Here is a 25,934-nt window from a genome sequence, read left to right on the forward strand (position 1 = left end):
AAGATGACACCTTGGAATATTTTAAATTTTAATTAGTAGGTGCAATGGTTTTGTTCCCCTGTAACTACTGCAAATTAATTGGAAATTAGTCACAATCAATCCTTTTTTTTTACCAATCTGAAATGAAAAGATTGGTGCTTTCCACCTTAACATTCTTGTTTGAGGGCCAGAAAGCACACATGCAGTAAATTGTGTTGTCAATTACAAAAAACAACTGTTGTGAAATTAGGAAAAATTATGCACAGGTAAACAAAACTAATTAATGCATAAGTAACAGGGGAACGCACAAAATAATGTCCGACTAAACACTAACGTGCCAGTCTTTGGAAAAATAAACGTTTAAAAATGTAAATTTATGCAAAAGCATTTACTAATGAAGGTTTAGGTAAAAAGGTGCTTTTAGTCTATGTTTTAATTAATTGCTTTTGGAGTCTCACTACCACTCACACCTTAAAACATATACTCACAAGAGCAGCAGTCTGCTCACGCCAGTATATTTCAAGGGGGCAGAGGACTGTTAATTTTCTATCTCTTCAAAATATCAACATTTAGGCTTATTAAATAAACTGGCGGGGTGCAGTGGCTCACGCCTGTAATCCCAGCAGTTTGGGGGAGGCCGAGGCAGGCAGATCGCCTGAGGTCAGGAATTCGAGACCAGCCTGACCAACATGGTGAAGCCCTGTCTCTACTAAAAATACAAAAATTAGCTGGGCATGGTGGTGAGCTCCTGTAAGCTCAGCTACCCAGGAGGCTGAGGCAGGAGAATCGCTTGAACCTGGGAGGCAGAGGTTGCAGTGAGCCGAGATCATGCCATTGCACACCAGCCTGGGCAAAAAGAGAGAAACTCCATCTCAAATAAAACAAAACAAAACAAAACGAAAACAAAACCCCACCACCACCACCACAACAAAAAACAAACTGTAGTATTTATTTCTTTAACAGATATCTATAGTATTTAAATATTGGGCAAAATGAAGTTTCCAGGTACATCAGGAAAATCCTCATTATCTACACCTACCTGTTAAAGCATTTTCTTACTGATTACTTATGGGTTACTCTTTTTCTTTTTCTTTCATTACTAAAAAGACACATGTTCTTCTGCTGAGTTTGTCTCCCACCGTGGTAAAATAAGCCATTAGAGCAACTTAAGATTCTTTAAAAATGGTGTGTCTACCAAGTCAGCAAGTGTTGAGTTACAATTGCTATGCAACTTTTAATTAGAAAATAATATTCTTCACCGGGCGCGGTGGCTCACGCCTGTAATCCCAGCACTTTGGGAGGCCGAGGCGGGCGGATCATGAGGTCAGGAGATCGAGACCATCCTGGCTAACACGGTGAAACCCCGTCTCTACTAAAAATACAAAAAATTAGCCGGGTGTGGTGGCGGGCGCCTGTAGTCCCAGCTACTTGGAGGCTGAGGCAGGAGAATGGCGTAAACCCGGGAGGCGGAGCTTGCAGTGAGCCGAGATCGCAGCCACTGCACTCCAGCCTGGGCGACCAAGTGAGACTCCGTCTCAAAAAAAAAAAAAAAAAAAAAAAAAAAGAAAATAATATTTTTTTCACATTTTCAACACAAAGCTACTATCCAGATAACGAAACTTGTACATTAATAATTATTTAATGATATTTAAAGTTAAACAATTTAATGCAAGGGTCTTGGGAGATTCAAGAGTTATGTAACTACGCGGATAACTTTCATTGCACTATTTCAGAGCACTATTTTCAGTGCATCTATTCTAGATAAGTTTTAACATAATTTTCTGTGTATGTAATTATGAAAGTTAAATATTATGATAAAACAAGGTCCTTCTTTAGTAACAGTTTAACTGTAAATGATAATGAGGAAACAATAATGATGTTGCTACATTTTCTGTAACACTTTGGCCAAATTTCAAAGATGTCAAATATTGTCCCACTGTAGCATAACATGGGTTTAACTTTTTGGGGAAGTATAATTGGGGATTACAGGAAAGTTAGTCTAAATCGTGAAAAAGAAGAAAATTCAGATGTATTATTAAATATAACAATACTTAATATATACCAGAAATTAATTAATGATTTCTTAATATCACTAAATGTGATATATGGTAGTTTTCAACAACCATTCAATACTTCTTTGTGACTTGTAGGTAGCAGGTTTTAGGACTAGGAAAATAATTCCAAGAAAAATATTAAATAACTCCCCAAAGTCCAGAAGTCACTGTAAAAGCAAAGACACGACCATGGATTCCAGCCCTCATTTCCATTTTCTACCCCTTTGGATAGTAATCTTCCTAAGCAGTTTTTCCCCTCCTTCCTTACCGATATCCCAAAAAACATTATTTTCAAGGAGTGAAAAATATTTTTAACCTCAGACTACACTGAATTTCTGTTAAAGTGCTAGCAAAGTTGACTATTTCAGTTGCATATGCCAACTTTCTCAAACTAACTTTTAAAATAGTAGAACCTAGAATAGGTTTTAAATAAAAATCTGGTAAACAGAAGTTTTAATAAAATGGCTGATATTCTGTACTAAGAGAATGGTAAGGTTGTATAACTTACCAATTTGTTTCCAGTCCTCTGGTCTGTGATTAATTAATTTATGTAGTAAGTAAAAGGAGATCCACCTATCACAAAAAAATGTGAATTCTAGCTATTTTTTAATTTCTCAAATTTGCCCCATTCCTGCTATAAATCTTTTCTCATGTACTGTTTATATTTAGGCTTTAGAAGCTTCTAGTCAAGAAACATAGTACTATCCCCAAGTTAAATTTAAAAATACCTATTGTTTCTTGAACTAAAAATTAAGATATAAGCACATAGACTATGGGAAAAAAGTGATCAATGGATTCCATTATTTTTCCAGTATATATCATGTGAAGTGCTCATTTAAATGGTATTTGAAATAGAAAGGATTTTCATGATATTCAACTTCGAATGGGCCTTTGAAAGGACCATGAAAATATTCTCTTCTTATAATGGTTTATGTTGCTTCTTCGTGTAGATGCTCTAGGCTGTGTTTGCTAAGTTTGGAACTGCTAAAGAAAGCCAAAATATAAAGGAGTCTCATTGGACTACTGTCTGTTTTACACCTGTGCTCCTTTATTCATCGCTGCGCATTTCAGAAAGCCTCAGAAGCATGGTGTTTCTTCCTTTCTGAACCCTTTATCCTTAGGCAAACAAGTTTAATGAACTGATCACAATTTCAAGAATAAGTAAAGTTAGGAACAGTCTCGGTTGTATAACTCTTTGCTTCATGACCTTGGATATTCACCTAACCTCATCCGTGCAGTCTAAAAGTCTCTCATACTAACAGATAACTTACTTGGAATAGTCCTAAAATGTGTTTGCCTACAATGTAATTTAAAAAAGAAAATCTCATGTGGTCATCCATATCATTACTAGCCTATAGAAATACCTAAAACCTTAATCTTGTAAGTGAGTAAAAACAACTGAGTTCTTTGGTCAATTATTTTCTCTCAACATGGTAAATGCTGTCTCAAACAGATTAAATATAGGGCAGAAGAGCAGAAAAAACATCAGTGATGTTTTCTCAAATTGAGTATGTTTTAAGATTCAAGGTTTAGGCCTTTTATTAGGCTTATTTAGAATTTTTGTAAGGAATATGAAAATGGGGAATAATCTATGAAATCTCCAAGTCAGCATGTAAGTACATCTAGCTAATAATATGCCAATCTGATGGAGAGAATTTAGCCAGATCCCAAAATAGCCATAGACAAGAAAATCTAATGGGGGGGTGTAGGTTCCAATTTCAGTTAAGAAGAAGTAAGTGCTCTTCACTCTATCTCTCCCACTGAATACAACTATAAACCCTGGGCAGAACACATGTAGCAGATATCTGAAGTTGCTGAAAAGAAAATAATAAAAGGAAAATTGGAGGAAAAAAAAAAAAAAAACAGAACGTGAAGTGCCATCAAACCAGTGATGAGTTTTTAGTTTTTAGTTTTTTTCTCTCCTCTTGCACGTCCTGGCCTGGACTTAAAAGCAGACCAAAAACCGGAATTGTACAGCAGGTACAGATAGAAAGTGCCAAGAAAAACCCTGTCCTACTGGTACAAAAATAGGAAAGAAGGACCCTACAGATCAGAGTGAATGGGAAAAATATTCTGTTAATCAGGCCAGATGTGGTGGGTGGCTCACGCCTGTAATCCTAGCATTTTGAGAGGCCAAGGCAGGCAGATGGTCTGATCTCAGGAGTCTGAGATCATCCTGGCTAACATGGTGAAAACCTGTCCCTACTAAAAACACAAAAAATTAGCTGCGCATGGTGGTGCGTGCCTGTAGTCCCAGCTACTAGGGAGGCTGAGGCATGAGAATCACTTGAACCCGGGAGGCAGAGGTTGCAGTGAGTCAACTTCATGCCACAGCACTCCAACCTGGGTGACAGAATGAGACTCTATCTCAAAAAAAAAAAATAAAGGTTCTGTTAATCATTTCCATCCCAGTCCTCTGGCAATTCCACGGCAGTGGAAGGTAATTAAAACTCCAATGGACGAGACATCTTTTCTCTGACTAGAGAAACTATGTTTCCAAAGCATAGGGCATTCCTACTCCTTTTTCCTCTCTCTATTCCTTTATCACAGAGCCCTGGAGGCAGATTCTAATTCAGGAAATATATGACAAAGCAAGGAAACAAAAGCCTTGGATTCCTAGTCAGAGAAACAATATGAGAGTCCTGGGAGTAAAAAAAGTATCAGAGAGATCATGGAGAGGAGGTGGCTTGAGAAAGCTATCCTATAAAGTTGCATTTGATCACCTGAGTTTACCCTTGAGCTGTGTATGCATAGATTTGACCTTAACAAACATACTGATGACTTTGAGAACTGCATTTGGGGTTATATCACTACCAAGTTTTCAGACAGGCATATGGATCTTTTACAAGTAAGATACATCTGAATAACATTGCAAACACTTTGAAAACCAAAAATATTGGAACTACAACTCACAGAAGATAGATCAGCTTTTGTAACCTGAACCTAACAGAGTCAACTACCTGCTAAAATAGTAACAGCAAGAACAATAAATTAACATTTCCTGTGGAAATTGAAAATACCTAGAGTCTTACAACACAATATTAAAAATGTTCAGAATATACTAAAAAGTTTCTCAAGATATGAACCACAGAAAAGTCTCAAAAACCCACAAGGGGAAATATAGTCAATGATGCAAACCCTGAGATGATATAGTTGTTGGAATTAACAAACAAAGACTTAACAGGTATTATCACCATGCTCTAAGAAGTAATGGCAGATACTCTTGAAATGAAATGAAATGAAAGACAGAGAGCCTGCACTGAGAAACAGAAGATATTTAAAAAATGAATCATTGGAAATTTTAAAACTGAAAAATACAATGAACAACATAAAAATATAACTGAAAGAACTCAACAACAGAATGGAGATATATGAGAAAAATGTCAGTGAATTCAAATACAGGTGAATAAATACCCAATGTAAACAACAGAAAATATAGAAGGAAATAAAAAATGAACAGACTCAAAGATCTATGAGACAATACATAAAGTGCTTAACACATGTCATCAGTTTTAGAAGGAGAAGAGAGAGTGTGTGGTGTAGAAGTCAATATTTGAAAAAATAATGGCTGGAGATGTGCCGATTTGGCAAAACATACAGCTACAGATTCATGAAGATCAGTGAAACTAAAACAAGATAGGCTCAAAGAAACCCATGCCCAGACTCATCAAAGTCAAACTGCTGAAAACTAAAGACAAAGAAAAAAATCTTGAAAGCAGCCTAAGAAAAATGACGTATTACATATTGCGAAGCAATGATTCAAACGACTATGAATTTCTTATCAGAAATTGCACTATGTAAAAAGACATTTGCAAAGTATGAAGGGGAATTAAAGATGAAATTTAAAAACGCTTACAATTAAGTCAGAAGAGCTGGACGCAGGCATGCGTAGCCGAAATACAAGTCTGTGAATTGGAATGCTGTTAAGAAGATATCAACAGAGTCACAGGAGTACAAAGGATCAGGCAAATATTTCTGACAGATGGGAAGTTAAAAAGGCTTTATGAGGAAATTGCTTCTAAGCTTGGCATTGAAGGAAGAGATTTTATTTTATTTTTAGTATGCATGTATTTATATCTCATTGCCTTCCAGAAAGATTTTGAAGTAACTTATAAAAATACATATATCCCAATAGGACAGAATAATTAATTCAGGCAATCTGAGTAAAAGGGAAAAATTAAGTATATGAAATTAATAAACCATAGGTAAGACTAGATGAAAGAAATGCAAACCATGGGTCCTAGATAACTACTGGAAGAAGCCTCAGATTTGGAGGTAGCCTGCCTGGAGACCAGAAGAATTAATCTATTTCTAAAGCACAAAATAGAGGGTAAGGATTTGAGGCAAAAAAGGAAGTACTATGCATGGTAAACCTCTGGGAAATGGTTCCTATGAGGCATGGCAGTCTGTGGCCGGCCTTGGGAAAATAATTTAATGTCATGACAAAGATTCTGAACTTTTTTCTATGTAAAACGAGGAGGCATTGAACTTTGAGATCAAGGGAGTAAGATCATCATAGCTGTGTTGGTCAGCAGTAATTCTGGCAACAATATGATGGATAGCTTTGGCTGCACTGGAAAGCAAAATATGCATTACATAAAAATAAATAATATAAATAAGATGAAAAGGGATTTTCTATTTTCAATGATAGAGTTGTAATTGATTATTAGTATTAGAATTACATTAAGGCAGCTGGGTGCCGTGGCTCACACCTGTAATCCCAGCATTTTGGGCAGCCGAGGTGGGTGGATCACCTGAGATTAGGAGTTCAAGACCAGCCTGACCAACATGGAGAAACCCCGTCTCCACTAAAAATGCAAAACTAGCCAGGCGTGGTGGCACATGCCTGTAATCCCAGCTACTTGGGAGACTGAGGCAGGAGAATCCCTTGAACCCAGGAGGTGGAGGTTGCGGTGAGCCGAGATCGCACCATTGCACTCTAGCCTGGGCAACAAGAAAGAAACTCCATCTTAAAAAAAACAAAACAAAACAAAACAAACAAACAAACAAACAAAAAACCATTAAGCCTCTGAAGAGTGACTGAGTGAGGTAGCAAAGCATCATAATTAAGATAATAAAACCCAATGGCCTATTTCTGCCTTTTGCTGTGTGGCTTTGGGAAAGTTACTTGACTTCTCTGGCTTTAGGTTTTTCTTAAATTATTAATATGGGGATTATAATAACTTTACTGACATCTTAGGGTTGCTATGGGGATTAAATAAGTAATAAACATGTACCCATACAACAGAAACTTGTACATGGTAAGCAAGGTAAATGTTATATCTAGGCATTGTCACCAGGGTTTTACTCCAAATATTTCCAGGCTGTTCTCATGTCTTGAAAAATCCAGCAACCTTTGTCTAGCTGATACTAACTTGCTGGGTCTTGAAAAACTTAAATTTATGCAACCTTTTACTTTATATCTTAATGGCCTGAGACTATTGCGTATTTAGCAAGTGATTAAACAGTAACTAACACTTTAGTATTATGATCATTTTAACAAACTGAAAAAACAACCACATAAATAAAAAATGTAATAAGCTCCAGAATACTGTTTTTCTTTTTAAATAATTTGTATTTTAAAGTTATGGTGGAATATGTGAAAACAAATGTCAAAATGAAGTCTAGATAACTGCAGTGGCTAGGGCAATAGAAAAAGGACCAAGTCTTCCTAGTAGAGGATGCAAATAAAGGCAAAGCAAGTAGTTAGTGTCCAAGTCACTAACTAGTGCCAGGGAGGGGAACTGGCAGTCAAGTCAGAAAATAGCATCTCATGGAATGGGTCACACAGTAGAAATCTGGGCAGCAGGAGGCAGGTGCTCATAGGGTACCCAGGATTTGAAAGGATCGTACCTAAGGCAGCAAGACTATCAGGCTTGGTGGGTATTGGTCCCACACCAGGTTAGGGCTCAATTGCACATTGAAAGTAGTTGTAAGCTAAGATTGAGCAAACAGGTTTAAGATCTGAAGAGGTATTATGCCAGGGAAGGTACAGAAAAAGGCAAAGAGGGGTTAAGACATACATAAATGTTTTCTAGAAGTTGCCGTGTCCTCAGCTATCACTCTGTAGAGTCTTCTTAGTCTACCTGTGATCATTTCACTATTTAATGTGTAATCCGTTCATGATTTCCTTTCCGTTCTCTATCACATGGAAGGAAGTTTCAGGAGTTTTTTCTGTCTTCATCATAAACAAAAAATCCAGAGTAATTTTGCATTAAAATCTTTTTGGCATTACTTTTCATAAATGTGTCATGAGTAATAATACATGCCTATTAATATTTCAAATAATTAACAGAATGCAGCTTTTTGAATGTGCAAAAGCAATATATAATTGATAATCCAGCGGGAAGTGGCCCAAAGAAGTTTCATCATACCATACAGGAAATAGAAAGATTAAATCTTTTGAGATTGAGAAAGAATTTCTTCTCTGATACATTCAAATTCTTTGCTTTGAGAATATAATGAATAAAGATAACTCAAAATAACTTTTACATGTATTTATATATAAAAATATGTGAATGAATTGCTAGCCAACCTACATTATGTTCAGTGAAAGAAGATTTAGTAGAAAAACACTTTTAAAAAATGCTATACTACCCCAAGAAGTATTTCAGAAATTTGCAAATTCAAAGTGCATTTGGTATTGGCAATATAATTATGTGTGAGGCACAGTGCTATGCTCCGGGGCTACCAAGATGATCCAAATCATGGTCCATGACCTCAGTAAACTTGTGTCTAAAAGGAGCTGGACATATAACTGAGAATTCCAACGTAATGTTGTTATTGTTTTGATAAAACTGTGAAACACTGAAGCTGAGCTTTTAGGCTATTTGGAGAAAAAGGAGTGGAGAAGTGGAAGGAGGGGTCATGCTCAGGGAAGGATTTATAGAGGAGGGACAGCAAGGAATGAGTCTCAAAATATGAGTTGGTTACCAAACTAAAGAAGAGGAAACATTTGTTTGGACAAAAAGAAAAGACTTTTTAAAAAGTAAGAGATTATGTTGGTAAAACAGGAATCCTCACTCAACTACATTTTATCAGACAGAAAGTAACTAAAGGATATTTTAAGTAGAAGAGTGCCACGGTGAGATTCATATTTTATAGTGACCATTCTGATAGAAATGTGAAGCATGGACTTAATTGGAACAAAAATTGAGATGGGGAAATACTGATGTGATTTTGCCAGGAATGAGAGAGAAATGAATTGGACCAAATAAATCTAAGACAGTGGTTAGTAGGGAGAGAAAGAAAGGAAAAGATTCCAGAAATAGGTCATATCATTATATGGACATGTAAATTGGATTTGAGGGTATAGAGAGAAGTACAGGATGACTTTCAGATTTCTAGCTTAGGAAACACCAGGTGTTTCAATGGTTTCACTATCTCAGTATGATATAGGGAAGAATCGCAGATCTAGGACATGAGAAGGCCTCATTTAGGGAAGGAAAGATGTCGGGAGGCAAATGATGAGTTCATTTTAGTTGTAATAAATTTGAGGTTCCTGAGACTTTGAATAGTCGCTTCTCACTTAAACTTTACTGGTCGTGTATCACTTAAAATAAATGGGTAGTGAAGGGGTGCTGGTTGTACAGATAGAAAATAAAATCTTCCCTAGTCTATGTCCTCTCCTATCCTACCACTCTATTCCCTCTAGCCTCCACCCCAAGCTTCTCTTTCTTCTTCCCTTTATAAGAACATATTGACTATAGAATCATATGTTCTATGTGCTCAGGAGGAAGGATGGGGGAGGAAGAAGAAAGAATAAAATAGGCTCTGGAGTCTGGCCTAAAGACAGCTCTTCTAAAACGATTTTCAATATACACTCTTCTAGAATTAATATTGTCTTCCGTTTGATATGCTTATTATCACAAGCAATAGTTATATGGGTAAAATAATTGTGTCAACTCAGTGACTATTACAAAACAATGAATACAGGAGCACTTAAAATTTATGTTGATGGCTTTACAGTGACACAGAATCTAGATGGTCCTAAAAATAATTACCAAGTGCATATTTGAAGAGTTAGTATTAAACTCTTCAGTTTTTTTCTTTTCCTGATCTTTGAACTCAATCAGTGAAATGTATAAATAAATCTTACACTAATTTTTTTCTCAGTTACTTTTTTATTGTGGCAAAATATACACAACATAAAATTCACCATTTTAACTTACATTTTTAAGCGTGCAGTTCAATGGCACCAAGTACAATCATATTGTTGTGTCATCATCACTACCCACCAACTCCAAAACTTGTATTATCTTGATTTTTAAGAAAGCATTAATTGATATTTCTATTTTATATATTCTACTTAAAGAAAAAACAGAACTTCTGTTCTCCTCTAAAATTATGTCTAGAGCAATTCCTTCATAAATTGAATATCAGCTTACAGATATTTAAATTCAGCAGAGAATTTTAACATTGCAGCATTCTTATGTTCTGTAAGAAAAATATTGGGTTATTCAATTGAAGCAAAACCGCTCCATAGTTAACCATACCAATGTTATGAATACTAAATATTCTCTTCAATTACAGTGAAATTTAAAGTTCAGAACCCCATGTGGCTCTAGGAAAAGTAGAGTATGCCAGAATGTAAAATCACAATAATGAGCCATAGTCTATTATGATTCTTGGTCTACTATAAGCTGCAATAAATGTTTTAAATGAATAAGTGAGTTTACAAGGGAAGAACATTCAATGTAAGTTACATAAAATTATTATTAATTTAACAATTGTAAATCATGATAGTTAACAGGTGAAATGAATGTCTTATTACTTATTGAAATAAAAATTAACAAAAGTAGTGTTAAAAATACTTGTGTTAAACAAGCTTAAATTATTCTAGCACATTAATTAAATTTCAATAGGCAGAGATTTTCAAGCGGGAGAAGCTTGAAAGTTAGTCAGAGAGAAAGGTAGTCCGTCATTTACCAAAGGTCACACACTCTGGATGGAGATCTCCAGCATGCACTGGGGCCATTTCGTGTTGAACTTCACAATGAGGAGCAGCAATGAAGCATGCAGATGCTAGAGCCAGACTACCTGGGTTTCTATTTCTACTCTGCTGTTTATTAACTGTGTAGAATTAGATGAACTATTTAACCTTTGTCTTCCTCAGTTATTTCATCCATAAAACAAGGCTAACCATAGAAGTTTTGTGAAGATTAAATGCATCAACATGGGTCAAGTGTCTCCAACTGTATGTACAGGACATTCTAAGGACTTAATAAATATTAGATATTATCATAGCTGTGACCGCTTCTTGGTTCAAAACATGGCATAAGAAGAGGCTAAACGCCTCTTCTCCTGAGAAGAGTCCAAAATAATGCAAAGAGTATTCATGGAAGCTAGTTGATTTTATTTTCTTTGATTTACTTATTCTTTTGTTACCAAGGCTGATGAAAAGTGACTTTTCATTAAAAACAACACCACTACCAACCACTACTATCTTGCATCACAACCACCACCATTGCAACTACCATCACCACCATCACCACAAGTTTTACCACTATTTCCATCATTACAATAGCCACTACTACCCCCACCACCATCATAACCATCACCACCCCTGCAATACCATCACCACCATCACTACCACCTTTATCATCACTATAACCATCACCATCATTAATGATGTTAATGATCACCTTCACTCTATTCACACTCTATTCTTCATTCTATTCACATTTTAAGCATCCATGTGAATAGAATAATGTGAATTTAGAAGTGCCATTTGGAGAGTGAATGATTACAAAAAAGATGTATATGTACACATACTGGTGAAGCGAGGAAAAAGATGAAGTGTTCAGGTAGCTAAAGGAATACACCAGAAACAAACAAGAAGTTATGTTTATGTGTTATACACAAAGTTTGAGTCAATAGCTTTAGAGTAAAACCATTACAAAGGCAAAATGAAAAATTCCTTCTTACATGCTAATCTGTGCTGTTTGAAATCTGCAGCTAAAGTTGTTTACACTAGTGGTTGAGAGAATGGGCTTTAATTAAAGAGTCTTGGATTTTACTTCCATATCTACTTCATACCTGACCTTGATGATGCTATTTAACCTCCCAGGACTTGTATTTTCTCCATCTAAAAAAATGATGGTTTTATTATTTAGAGTTAAGTGAATATTTAATAAATACTCACATATAACACAAGCATTCAACACAATGCTTGTGCAAGATTAAGATCTTCCCCTGTTGCCCTCTAGCCAGTTTCTCTCTGAACTTTAACTACTCAGTAAATGACACTATCATACTTAGGTAAGAGTTAACTTCAATTCAGCCCTTTCCTCCACCTCCTGCATCCCCAGGAACTCATTAATAAATTTTTCCTATTCTAATTCTGGAATATAGCTTAAATTCATCCACTTTCATTTTACTTCCCTGCTGCCATCCTTGCCCAAGCCCAGAGTACTAGCATAGATCCATCTCTCAGTTGCTGCTCAGTACAATCAATCCTCCACAGAGCAGCCAATGTGAACTTAAAAACATGTAAATCAGATGATGCTTAAAGTTTTCAGTAGTTTCCTATTGTACTTAGAATCAAAATTTAGCTCTTTACCATCATTTTTTCTACATGGTTTGTTCTCTGTCTACCTTTTCTACTTAGCCTCTTACCATTCTCCCCTAATTCTAGAAGCTTTGGTCACACCACCCTCCTTAGTGTCTTTTTTTTTTTTTTTTTTTTTAGATGGAATTTCACTCTGTCACCCAGTCTGAAGTGCAGTGGCATGATCTCAGCTCACTGCAACCTCCGCCTCCTGGGTTCAAGTGATTCTCCTGCCTCAGCCTCCTGAGTAGCTGGGACTACAAGTGTGCGCCACCAAGTCCAGCTAATTTTTTTTTTTTTTTTGTATTTTATACTGAGCTTTCGGCTGTGTCCTTTCAAGGAGGTCTCCCTTATATCAAGTAGTATTCTCCACACCTAATCCAGTTTCTCTTCATCATTTCACCTTATTTTTTAATAACTCTTGCAGTCTGAAGTTATATTTATCAAATATTTGTTTATTTATCTGGTCCCCTATTATTGGAATGTAAGAAACTTGAAGGAAATTACATTGTTGGTCTTGTTCATGTTTCTACTCCCAGTGCCAAAAGCAGTTCCTAGCCTGTTTTTGAAATGCAATAAAATATTCACTATGCAAATGAAAACTGAATTTTTTTGAGCGGGGCGAAATGTCTGACTTAACTAATATCTCAATCTGGAAAATACAACTATGGTAGAAACTGGAGAGAAATTTTTTTCTTATGGAGAAGAAAGCCCTCAAATCCCCCAAATGGAGGCAATAGAACAGCTGAGAAATAAATTCACATGTAAGCTTATGTTTGCAGTTCTCATAAATAATATTCTCATAACATGCTCTGAAATAAACACAAAAATGTTTAAGAGAAACCTTTATTAATATTTTGTTTGGCTCTAGAGTTTATAATTGATTGATGCTTTATAATTGATCTATGTAAAAGATCTATTTATACTTAGGCTAACACAAACATTCAAGAGCTAAATCATTGCCAAGGGTATATAATGTCTAAAACCTAAATGCAGTGGCTCTGACACAAAAATAATAACAACAACAAAAAGACTATTTGGTGATAAGTTGAAAAGACATAAAGACAAAAATCAGTTATTGTAATTAGTCAAAGAGGAAAGCAAAACTGAGATTGACATAGCATATCAACTATTCTGTACTCACTGTGCATGGGGTCTGCATCCATGGCTCCCCATCAATTTGCATTGGCAGAGACTTGCTAGTCCTGGGGGAAAATATTTCATTTTAAGTATAGCAAAGAAATACTTTATATTACAGACTATATGTGAGATATAAGATGATGAGACCAGGGAAGGCAAATATGGTAATAGTTGGGCTCTAAATTTATCTCCTATGAAAGGAGCTTCAACTCTCCACTATTAATAAATCCCCTGAAAAGTACCTTAGTCACAGGAATATTATGGGTTTCCTGCTAAATGTAATGATATTAAAAGAAAATTCTGGATGCCAAAAGAAAAATTTCAGGGTTTATGTTTAATGACACGATCAGAATTTCTACAGCCAAAAGAGATTCCTTGTTTTTATAACCCCACATTGCAAACTGGGAGAAAGGTGTTTGATGTCTCAGATTTTCTAGCACTAATACTTTCAGATAAATAACATCAATTATGTCTGTGCTACAATCCGTGGTTTCACCTGGGCAGATCACGAGGTCAGGAGTTTGAAACCAGCCTGACCAACATGATGAAACCCCATCTCTACTAAAAATACAAAAATTAGCCAGGTGTGGTGGCGGGTGCCTGTAATCCCAGCTATGTGGCAGGATGAAGCAGAAGAATCCTTGAAACTGGAAGGTGGGGGTTGCAGTGAGCCATGATCGTGCCACCACACTTTAGCCTGGGCAACAAGAGTGAAACTCTGTCTCAAAAAATAAAATAAAATAAAAGATCTCTCTTTTTTTTTTTTTTTTTTCCTGCAAGTGAAATTTTGGGGAAAAAAATGCTTGAAAAAGTTAAAATTTAAAACATACATAAAATCTTAATGTAGCACTTTAATCCTTGAAAGAATTTAAGTCAATGGTGTCTTGTCATTATTTTCATTAGATAATTTGCCCAGTAAATACATTGGTGCTTCAGTAGACTAATATGAGTATCAACCATAAAATTTGTATGTTTGAATTCGTGCATCAATGTGTCCATGGTAGTCAACAAGGGAGAATCAGATTCCAACAAACCAGATAAGTAATAGCTAACCAATATTTTATACAATCTGCCTATGTCCATTTATTCTGAAATATATTCGTATTAGTCACTGATCATTTGGAACCCAAAGACGACAATGTTACTATGAGAGTTCTGCATACTTTTAATTAGTTTGAGGCTATGCCATATCAAACGCCTTTGTCAATTACAGAAGGAGAACTACCTGATGACCACACAGGAGCATTGAGCCAGCCGCCGGCCAGCACTTTTCAGGCCTGTGTATATTTGCCCCATCTCCATGGCTCCTTCCAAGCCGACCACCTCCAGCAGCTGGTCACTGAGATCTGAAAGAAAGTAGATGCCTTTTAAGTTACAATGTGTATACATATATCCACGATATAATGCCATTTGATATTATGGAGATTTAAAAAAAATAACAGCCACTTCACAAAGTAAACTTGTCTTAGAAACTTAAAGTAATAAAAAGATGGCCTACTTTTATAACTCTCAGTTTAACTAAACCTTGAGGTTCTGTGGGAAATGATTTACTGTCAGCTTATTCTAAAACAAAATGGGAAACACAGATTCTGAGCCAAATAATACTAAAAAAAAAAAAAAAAACCCAGTAGTTTTTAACATCAACAAACTTAATGTTATTCCACATGTATATAAGGACCATTTATACATCCCACATCAGACATTTGGCAGCAAATACACATTTCAACACTATAAATAAAATATGAGGATATGCTGTCAAACATGATTTTGTTAAATTACTCGAACAAGAGACCTTAGAGATCATGGAGTTGAAGCTTCTTATTTTATACATTAGAAGATGGAGTCCCTAAATCTTTGAGTTAACTTGTCCACAGTAATAGGTAACTGTACAGAAGTTCAAGAAACAATAGTAGTTTTGTGAAATGTTTTTCCGATATTAAGGAATATTCTACCAAAATACTGTTTGGTAGTATACTAGATAATTAGTCCCATGCAATCATTATTATTAATTTTTTTTTCTTTAGCAGAGGACATTAGAAAAGTGCTAATAGTAAGAGTTATTGCTTGTTGAGTATTTACTAGGACTAATTATATTATCTCATTTGCTCCTGCTCCAGACCAATTTAAGATAAATGTGATTCTCCCCATTTACAGATAGAGAAGCCAAACATTGGAGAAGTTAATAACTATTCATACTCATATACCTAGAAAGTGACAGAGCCAAAATGTGAACCCTATTGCTTTGATGCACTGTGCTACATTTGATAAGTCAATCATATGAAAAGGGCAGACTTTATAAAATTTTAGAAATCATCTTAACATAAAGGTGGAGGTCGGACTGTGTGAGCTTCAAGATTCCTTTCCAATCTGAATATTTGCATTCAGCCGGAAATCAGAAGTTGAACTCACATCAGTGGAATCCCAGACAGTCCTGTCCCAAGACTCAGTGACAGCCCTTCTGCTCACCTATTTAACTCAGAGTCCTGAGACCCTTGATTTGCAGGCCAAAGTCTAGGTGCACATATATGGTTCTTTTCCATTTTAATATTCTTATGTGTTTTTGTATATTTTCAAATGTAAATACATAATTTTATATTGTTTAGTAGCAGAAAAACTAGAGGGGTGGAATACAGTGGGAGGCATGATTATTATACAAGATAGCCACGTAATAGTTGGTCATATTTGAGGTTGGACTCATAGAAAAACAAGCAAATGTGTTTTGCATGGAATCCACTTTGTACACAAAGTGCTCACTCCTCTCTAATAACTCAATTTTAGCATAGAGTTTAGAGATGCTAATGATTTATTTTCAGTGTAGTTCAACTGTGTGGCAGCAAATAGTGCTTTGCAATCTCAAAGCCCAGGATCATAGGCAAATTTAATAAAAGCGCTTTAAAAAGAATATGAGACCAAGCCACCAAACTTTTAAGTGAATAATAAAAATCCATTATTTTTAACTTTAAGCTGTAGCTGTAGCATGAGATTACTCCAAGTAAAAACAATATTTTAGCTACAAAATCAAATGTTAACTTATAGCTTCCACCTTGCTGTTCTAAACCCCATTTAGACATATTTCTCATGAAACTTATTCTGTGTTTCTAGTTTAAATTCATGTTGCCAAGAACAGATGGACAAGGAATGGAAACATATTCTTTCAGCTGTAGCCGGCACTAAAATGTGCTTGGCTCTATAGCCTGGGTGTTAATATACGCATTTCTTAGATATATGTCAACCAGAAAACGACATTGTGGCAAGCACTAAAGTCCCAGATGTGTGCCTGCTGATATTTATAAAACAACAACTACCACCACGATGATCACCACCACAGGATTGGAGTTCACATTTAGTATTGTAGATTTTGCACAGCCTGATTTCTAAATAGGTAGAGTTCTGTGTTAATTTCCGCAATGATCTGAAACTGGTTGATGGGAACCATTCTATAAGAAATGAAACACGTTCTCAAGACAGAGTTAATCTGTGAGCCCTAACTTTTTCATGAATCACAGGGATCTGTCTACACCCACACCATATTGCTACTGTCTACCACCCTCCTTCTGATTTTTTTCTTTAATTTGTCTTTGTTTTTCTGCTTGCAAAAATGCCTTGAAAATCAATTCTGTTGTTAATAATCAGTAATAAAGATATTTCTCATAGATGTAGAAGACCAAGCCTTTTAAACTTTCATGTTCTCGCTAACACAAATAATTTTATATTAATAGTGCCATGTTTACTAACTCTAGCAAAGGCAAATAAATACCATACTCCTTTTAATTAGGCATTCAGGGAGAGAAAATAAAGACAAAACGAAACTCTGAATTTGTGTTGTACAAATTTGCTCCCATAACACTTCCACGTTTTTTGATACAGCACAATCTGCAATCTGTCTGTATACAATTGATGCCCCTACATGTTATCTTTGAGATCAGGATCCTGATTGATTTCAGACAGAGAGAGTTTCTATCTATGCAATTTTGAATTCTGTTTCTTTTCTTTTCTTTTTTTTTTTTTTTTTTGAATTCTGTTTCTATATGTGGTATCCTTTGGAACATCAGACTTCCTCACCTCACATTCTAGCTAAGAGTTATTTTAAGAACAGTTCTCCTTGGGATGGCCTAGCCAGCTAGATCAACCTATTTAATTGGTTTGCTACCTGGCTATTGGCTTCATATTTAAGAGTGCGAGGAGCAAAAGATGACCTATGGACCAAATCTGGCCCCTTGCCTTTTGTGTATGGCTCACAACAAATTAAGAATGGTGTTTATATATTAAAAAAAATAAAGTACTATAACATCTGAAAATTATATAAAATTCAAATTTCAGTGCCCATAAATTAGTTTTCATTGGAACACAGCCACGTTCACTGGGTTAGGTCTTGTCTATGTCTCTTTTTGTACTACAAAGGCAGAGTAGAGACCATATGGTCGACGAAGCTGAAAATATTTACTATGTGGACCTTTGGAAAAGTTTGCCAACCTATGCTTTAGAGAAACATGAACACTTTCAGATCACTAAGGTTGTCACTTTAGTACTGCTGCTATAAATGCTAAATGGCAATTTATTTTTTAAGGCCTGAAAGACATCATGTTCCAGCATTAATTCCACATTGTATGTAACCATGCATAGAACAACTGTTCTCTACCAGGGAGCTTCACTACATTTGTGTACTAGGAACATTGCCACAATTCATTGGTTATTTATCATGGAACACCACAAGTTTCCAAATAATTTTATTACAAAAGAAAGTAGAATAGTTTAACATTCATTAGTGTGCCTAATCATTGCCTCTGGTTGGCTTTCTTGAGTGTGAGAAAAGGAAGAATCATAGATAGGAAGGCAGAAGTTGCAACCAGACCTGGAGATTCACGCGGGAAGCAGCTCTACCTTCAAAAGTAATATGTCAAGAACTGTGAAATCCTGACACCATGATATTGAGACACATTTGTGTCTGTCTAGAGGAAGATATTGCTTTTGTTCAATTTAATGTTATAAAGTATGCTTTTGAAGGAAAACAAACTACATTTCTGAAAGAGTTTACATGTCTTTTTAAATACCTCCATGGGAGTAAAGAGAGACAAGACAAGCTTTCAATTTGGTATTTTCACATTTAAAACAGAGCATCTAAGGTATTTCAGAGGAGAGAAACTTAATAAAATCATCAAAATTGGGTCATATTGGATCAAGATTCTTAATACATGATCTGTGAATCTGAATAGGAAAAATGCAACTTTATTTTCACTAACATGTAATTGAAATTAAGCATTTCTTTCAAACATAAATGTAGTCAGGAATGCCTGTGACTTTGTCACTCGTATCACATTATAGTTGTTACAGTATTTCCTACTTTAAGAAAAGGTAACATATTTTAATTATCCACAATACTAAAATATCTACAATAGTCTCTAGAAAATAAAATAATACATTAAATTTTATTTTATTTAATTTTTTTATTTTTATCTTATGTATTTTTTCAAAATGTTATTTATATTCATTATGTCAAATTTTAATAATTATTGAACTTCTAGATTTTAGTTTGTTAATAAGAAAGGATATATATCTCTAAATCAAAATTTCTAACAGTATTTTAATCTAATTTTTCATAGAAAAGCATATATATCTCTAAATCAAAAGTTTAACAGTATTTTAATTTAACTGACTCCCTTTTTTAGCCTACATATTTTATTTTATAAATTTTAAAACATTATGTCTGAGAAGAGTCAGTAGATTTCACCAGACTGGCAAAAAAGACTACAACACAAAAATGGTAAGGAACCTTACTTTAGAATGGAATTCATCATTTTAAAGTTTATAAGTCTTTATAAACTTTATAAATCTCTTTCCGAACATAATTAGTGCTGCATTCATTTGTTACACAGGTAATCAGGGATATGAATGTAAATCTGAAAGTCGGGGCACATATAGATTAGAGGACACACGAGCAGCTTAGCTAATAAGTGGGTAATATTTATTCATAGCTTAGTCTTCATTTTTGACAGTTATGCCCTGATAATATGTCTCATTATGTAATTGTTTCAGACTGCCATATGTGAAGGAACAGAAGAGAATGCATTACAAACACAGACTGAATGTGGGTTGTAGCATTTCGCAAAATATAGTGGGTACTGAAGAAAGGGGGAGAAAGGCTGGAGCAGGATAGGATAAACCCCTTTGTGCAGAGTGTCCAGCAACATTCTGCACCACTGTCGGAGGCCATGTGGAGGTACTCATTGACTCAGCAGGAACATTTTGAAATAAACATAAATTGCTAATTATATTGACACTTATTGAGTCATTATTTGGCCATAGTTAAGACCAGGCTACCTATGGAGTTGTACCTTTTGAAGGTTTGTAGATAGCATGCCTTCCAGTGATGTTTCATTTATCTAGCAACATTATGAAACATGTCTGAGGACCAAGAATAAACTTTCAAAAAGCCAAGGAACATATGAAACCCATTCACTAAAGTGAATAATTCAAGGATTTGTCTTCAAAATGTCCATCTATTTCTAATTGATTCTTAATTTAGATATACTTCTCACAAGCATAAACACCTGTTTTTCCTTATCTACCCAGAAGACATAAATTTTAAAAGGGGGTGGGTAGAAAGAGTTTTAACAAAAATTTATTAATATAAACTGTGTTTCAGAGTACAAGTGCGTAAAACATAAAGGCAGGCTTTTCGCACCTGAAGGAACATACAATCCAACTGTAGGTCTATTAATAAAGGAGAAACTGTATGGGGAGGACTAATACATCTACTATGTGCCTGCTATGAGCAGGCTCCCTGCTAAGGGATTTACAGGCATTTTTCCATTTAAGACTCTCAACGGTTCTTTGAGATAGGTATTATTCTCCTCATTTTATTGACAGGGAAACTATGTCACTTGTTCAAGTCTTTACATAGAATTGAAAATCTGGTTTTCTAAATAGATATGCTTGACTCTAAATTCCATGTTACTTACTGTGACAACAGTAATAACTAACCAATTAAATGTTAACAGTTCTCTTGGATCATCATGGTGGACAGGAGGCAGGACTAGATTGTAGCTCCAGACAGAGCAGCTCGCATTGTAAATTTTAGCTCGACAGACTGCAAGAACAAACCAACAATCTCGAGAGGACATACAGACCCTCTGAAGGAAGTGGACTGCTCCTGCTGAACCCGGGAGATCCCCCAAATACTGTGAGGGCCCAACTGAGGAAGTGGGAAAGGGAGATCTTCCTCTCCCCAACACACACCCCCACTAGAGAAGCTGATGGTCCATTTCCAGGAGAAGTTTCCGGCTTTACCTGGAGCTGAGTCAATGTGGAGAGCCAAGCCAAATACAGGGGTAGAGGAAGCAGCAGAAAGGCCCTGGGAGCTCCTAGGGTCCCCTAAACGGCCATACCTGCCTGGCACCACACCGCAGGGATCCAACGGGAGGGTGACCAGAGGAGCAGGGTGTAAAACTCCACAGGGAGAAGGAAATCTCTAGCTAAACTTTGTAACAATTTGAACGGGGTGAGAAGCCACCTGGTTAGAACTCAGATTTGTGTAGAACACAAATCTGGTGTGCAAACTCCACAGACAGGGGAAGAACCAAGACCTTTTCTTTCACAGACGGGGGACGGGTTTTCAAGCCCGTCATACCTTCTGCCTGGAAACTAACTCGGGGCTGTTGGTAGGGGTACAGTGGGAGTTAGACCAGCCCTTCAGTTTGCATGGGAGCTGTGTGAGGCCTGTGACTGTGGGCTTTCTCCCACTTTCCTGACAACCTGCATGACTCAGCAAAGGCAGCCATAATCCTCCTAGGTACACAAGTCCAGTGACCTGGGAATCTCAACCCCATTCCCCATGCTGCAGCTGCAGCAAGACCCACCCAAGGAGAGTTTGAGCTCAAAAACTCCTAACCCTGCCCTCCTCCTGATTGTCCTTCCCTACTTACCCTGGTAGTGGAAGACAAAGGGCATATAATCTTGGGAGTTCTAGGCAGGAAGTGCAAAAAAAAAAAAAAAAAGCATTTGATTAAATCCAGCATCTCTTTAGGATTAAAATGCTCAGCAAAATCGGTATACAAGGGGCATAACTTAATGTAATAAAAGCCATCTATTAAAAACTTACAGCCAACATAATACTGATGGGGAAAAGTTGAAAGCGTTTCCTCTGAGAACTGGAACAAGACAAGCATGCCCACTGTCACCACTACTCTTCAACATAGTACTGGAAGTCCTAGCTAGAGCAATCAGACTAGAGAAAGAAATAAAGAGCATCCAAATTGGTAAAGAGGAAGTAAAACTGTCACTGCTTGCTGATGATATGATCTTTTACCTTGAAAACCCTAAGGACTCCTCCAGAAAGCTCCTAGAACTGATAAAAGAATTCAGTTTCCAGATGCAGGATTAATGTACACAAACCAGTAGCCCTTATATACAACAACGACCAAGTAGAGAATCAAATCGAGAACTCCACCACTTTTACAATAGCTGCAAAACAAACAAACAAACAAACAATCTTAGGAATATATCTAACTAAGGAGTTGAAAGACCTCTACAAGGAAAACTACAAAACACTTTTTAAAAAAATTATAGATGATATGAACAAATGGAAACATATCCCATGTTCATGGATGGGTAGAATCAATATTGTGAAAATGACCATACTGCAAAAGCAATCTACAATTCATTGCAATTCCCATCAAAATACCACACCATCATTCTTCACAGAATTAGAAAAAAAAAATTCTAAACATCATATGGAACCAAAAAAGAGCCCACATAGACAAAGCAAGACTAAGCAAAAAGAGCAAATCTGGAAGCATCACATTACCTGATTTTAAACTATACTGTAAGGCCATAGTCACCAAAACAGCATGGTACTAGTACAAACATAGGCACATAGACCAATGGAACAGAATAGAGAACCCAGAAATAAACCCAAATACTATGGCCAACTGATCTTTGACAAAATAAATAAGGACATAAAGTGGGAAAAGGACACCCTTTTTAACAAATGGTGCTGGGATAATTGGCTAGCCACATCTAGGAGAATAAAACTGGATCTTATCTCTCACCTTATACAAAAGTCAATTCAAGATGGATAAGGACTCAAACCTAAGACTTGAAACTATAAAAATTCTAGAAGATAACATTGGAAAAACCCTTCTAGACATTGGCTTAGGCAAGGATTTCATGACCAAGAACCCAAAAGCAAATGCAATAAAAACAAAGATAAGTAGCTGGGACCTAATTATACTAAAGAGCTTTTGCATGGCAAAAGGAACAGTCAGCAGAGTAAAGAGACAACCCACAAAGTGGGAGATAATCTTCACAATCCATACATCTGACAAAGGACCAATAACCAGAATCTACAACAAACTCAAACAAATCGGTAAGAAAAAACCAATCCTATTAAAAAGTGGGCTAAGGACATGAATAGACAATTCTCAAAAGAAGATATACAAATGGCCAACAAGCATATGAAAAATGATCAACATCACTAATGATCAGGAAATGCAAATCAAAACTACAATGCTATACCACCTTACACCTGCAAGAATGACCATAATCAAAAAATCAAAGAACAGTAGATATTGGTATGTGGTGAATAGAGAACACTTCTACACTGTTGGTGGGAATGTAAACTAGCACAACCACTATAAAAAACAGTGTGGAGATTCCTTAAAGAACTAAAAGTAGAACTACCATTTGATCCAGAAGTCCCTCTACTGGGTGTCTACTTAGAGGAAAATAAATGATTATTTGAAAAAGATACTTACACATGCATGTTTATAGCAGCACAATTCACAATTGCAAAATTGTGGAACCAACCCAAATGCCCATCAATCAGTGAGTCGATAAAGAAACTGTGGTATATATATATATGTTGGAATACTGCATAGCTCTAAAAAAGAATGAATTAACAGCATTTTCAGTGCCCTGGATGAGATTGGAGACTATTATTCTAAGTGAAGTAACTCAGGAATGGAAAACCAAACATTGTATGTTCTCACTGATATGTGGGAGCTAAACTATGAGGACGCAAAGCCATAAGAATGATACAATGGATGTTGGGGACTTGGGGGGAAGAGCCGGAGAGGGGCGAGGGATAAAAGACTACAAATATGGCGCAGTGTATACTGCTTAGGTGATGGGTGCACCAAAATGTCACAAATCACCACTAAAAAACTTACTCATGTAACCAAATACCACCTACATCCCAATAACTTATGGAAAAGTAAATAAATAAATGTTATCAATGATGGAAGAGAAAAAGTGCTACAAAGGAATGAATACATGACACCTTAAAATAGTCCAGCAAACAATCCTACCACTAAATTATTTCAAATGTAATCACAAAATTAAAACAAGGTACAAAGCTCCCATTTATAATACCACATGGGGTGATGTATGAAGAATACTCTGAAGAATCTCAGTAAGAAGGATAAGAGCCTGGCCCTGCTGTACTCACATGCACCTGTGCCTGGCCCAACAACTGGTTCACAGCAGCCTTACCTCCTTGGACATACAGCCACAGGCCTGCTTGGCATCACCACACCTGCACACACCTGAGCCCAGCCTGACAGCCAGTCTGGTAGTGGTCCCATATCCCTGCAAATACCATTGCAGGAATGCCTGGCACCACTGCTCTCATACCTGGTCCAACAGCTGGTCCAGTAATCTGCTTTCCCAGACAGATTGCCACAGGGTCCAACAACCAGCCTAGTGCTCCTGTCCTCAGCAAAACTACACTGCTGCCATCATAAACTCCTGCAGCCTAGAGCACTGAGGCAATATATACCACTGATGAGGATTACAGCTGAAGAAACTGCATGAAGACCATAGTACTGAGTCGACCTAGAGCTAAAGCCAATGCACTACACTTAACCCTAGGACCTGTTTACAGGAAAATATTTATCCCTACGAAAGCTACTCCATAATGTTGGAAAAAAGTGACTATTCAATTAGATCCACAGATATAAATGTAGGGACACAAGAAATGTAAAAAGGCAAATAAACATGGCACCCACAAAATGTCTCCAGTAACAGACTCCCAAAAAGGACTTTCATATATTATCTGAAAAATAAATTCAAAATTATGATTTTAAGGAAACTGAGCAAGATATAAGAGAACACAGGGAAACAATTCAATAAAATCAGGAAAACAATTCATTATCTGAATGAGAAATTCAACAAAGATATACATAAAATAAAAAAGGAACCAAGTAGAATTAGAGCAAAAATATTCAATGAATGAAATGAAAAAAATACATAACTGACAGCTTCGACAACAGACAAGATGAAGGAGAAGAAATAATTTATGAACTTGAAGACAGTCTTTTGAAATAGCCCAACCAGAGGGCGTCGGTGGGGGGAAAGTAGAAATAAGAGTAATAGAGAATGAAGAAAGCCTATAGGACTTATGGAACACCATCAAGTGAATAAATTTTCTTATAATAGGAGTGCCAGAGGGAAGGAGATGGAGAAAAGCACAGAAAATTTATTTAACAAAATAATAGCTGAAAAATTCCCAAGTATTGGTAGAGTTATGAACATCCAGATTCAGGAAGTTAAAAGATCCCTAATTATATTCAATCCAAAAAATTCTCTCTGAGGCATATTATAATCAAACTGTCAAAAGTCACAGACAATGAAATAATGCTAAAATCTACCAAAAAAAAAAGCATCAAGTCACATATAAGGGAATCTGAATTACACTATTAGCAGATTTCTCAGCAGAAACCTTAAAGCTGGGACAGAATGGGATGATATATTTAAAGTGCTGAAAGAAATAAAAGCTGTTAGTTGAGAATATTGTATCAAGCAGAGATATTCTTTTCCAGAAATGAAGAAGAAATAAAAATCTTCACAGATAAGAAAAAGCTAAGGGAATTCATTACCACAGAGTTGGTTTTACAAGAAATGCTTGAAAATGCTACAAATGGAAACAAAAGGACCATAATTACTAACAGGAAAACCAGTGAAAATATAAAACTCAACAGCAGAGTAAGTTAACAAATCAAATTCATAATATTCCAGTGATATGAGTGCTATATACTTCTTCAATCCTCTAGTATGAACGTTTAATGTCAAATGGTCAAAACCAAGAATTACAATTAATGGCTAAGGAACACACCACAGATAAAGAAGTAAATTAAGTGAACAAAAGTGTAAATTTTAGAGGGAAGGAGAACTGTCTAATTTTATGTGACCAAAGTTAAGTTTCCATCATCTTAAAA

At 36.0% G+C, this 25,934-nt stretch overlaps 1 protein-coding gene across 12 annotated transcripts in view; it reads right to left on the reverse strand.

Moving 5' to 3' along the window:
• The window catches only part of DGKB (diacylglycerol kinase beta), an 808,853-nt gene that overhangs the window by 15,971 nt on the left and 766,948 nt on the right, over nucleotides 1-25,934 (reverse strand). For all 12 annotated transcript variants that reach the window (XM_017956905.3, XM_017956903.3, XM_017956902.3 and 9 more), the window contains 2 exons: nucleotides 14,948-15,068; nucleotides 13,727-13,787 (listed from right to left, as the gene is read on the reverse strand). In XM_017956905.3, the coding sequence (XP_017812394.1) occupies nucleotides 13,727-13,787; nucleotides 14,948-15,068 (182 nt within the window). The remainder of the gene's footprint in view (nucleotides 1-13,726; nucleotides 13,788-14,947; nucleotides 15,069-25,934) is intronic.

The sequence above is a fragment of the Papio anubis genome, chromosome 4 (genome assembly GCF_008728515.1).
Source record: "Papio anubis isolate 15944 chromosome 4, Panubis1.0, whole genome shotgun sequence".
In the NCBI taxonomy this organism is placed as follows: domain Eukaryota; kingdom Metazoa; phylum Chordata; class Mammalia; order Primates; family Cercopithecidae; genus Papio; species Papio anubis.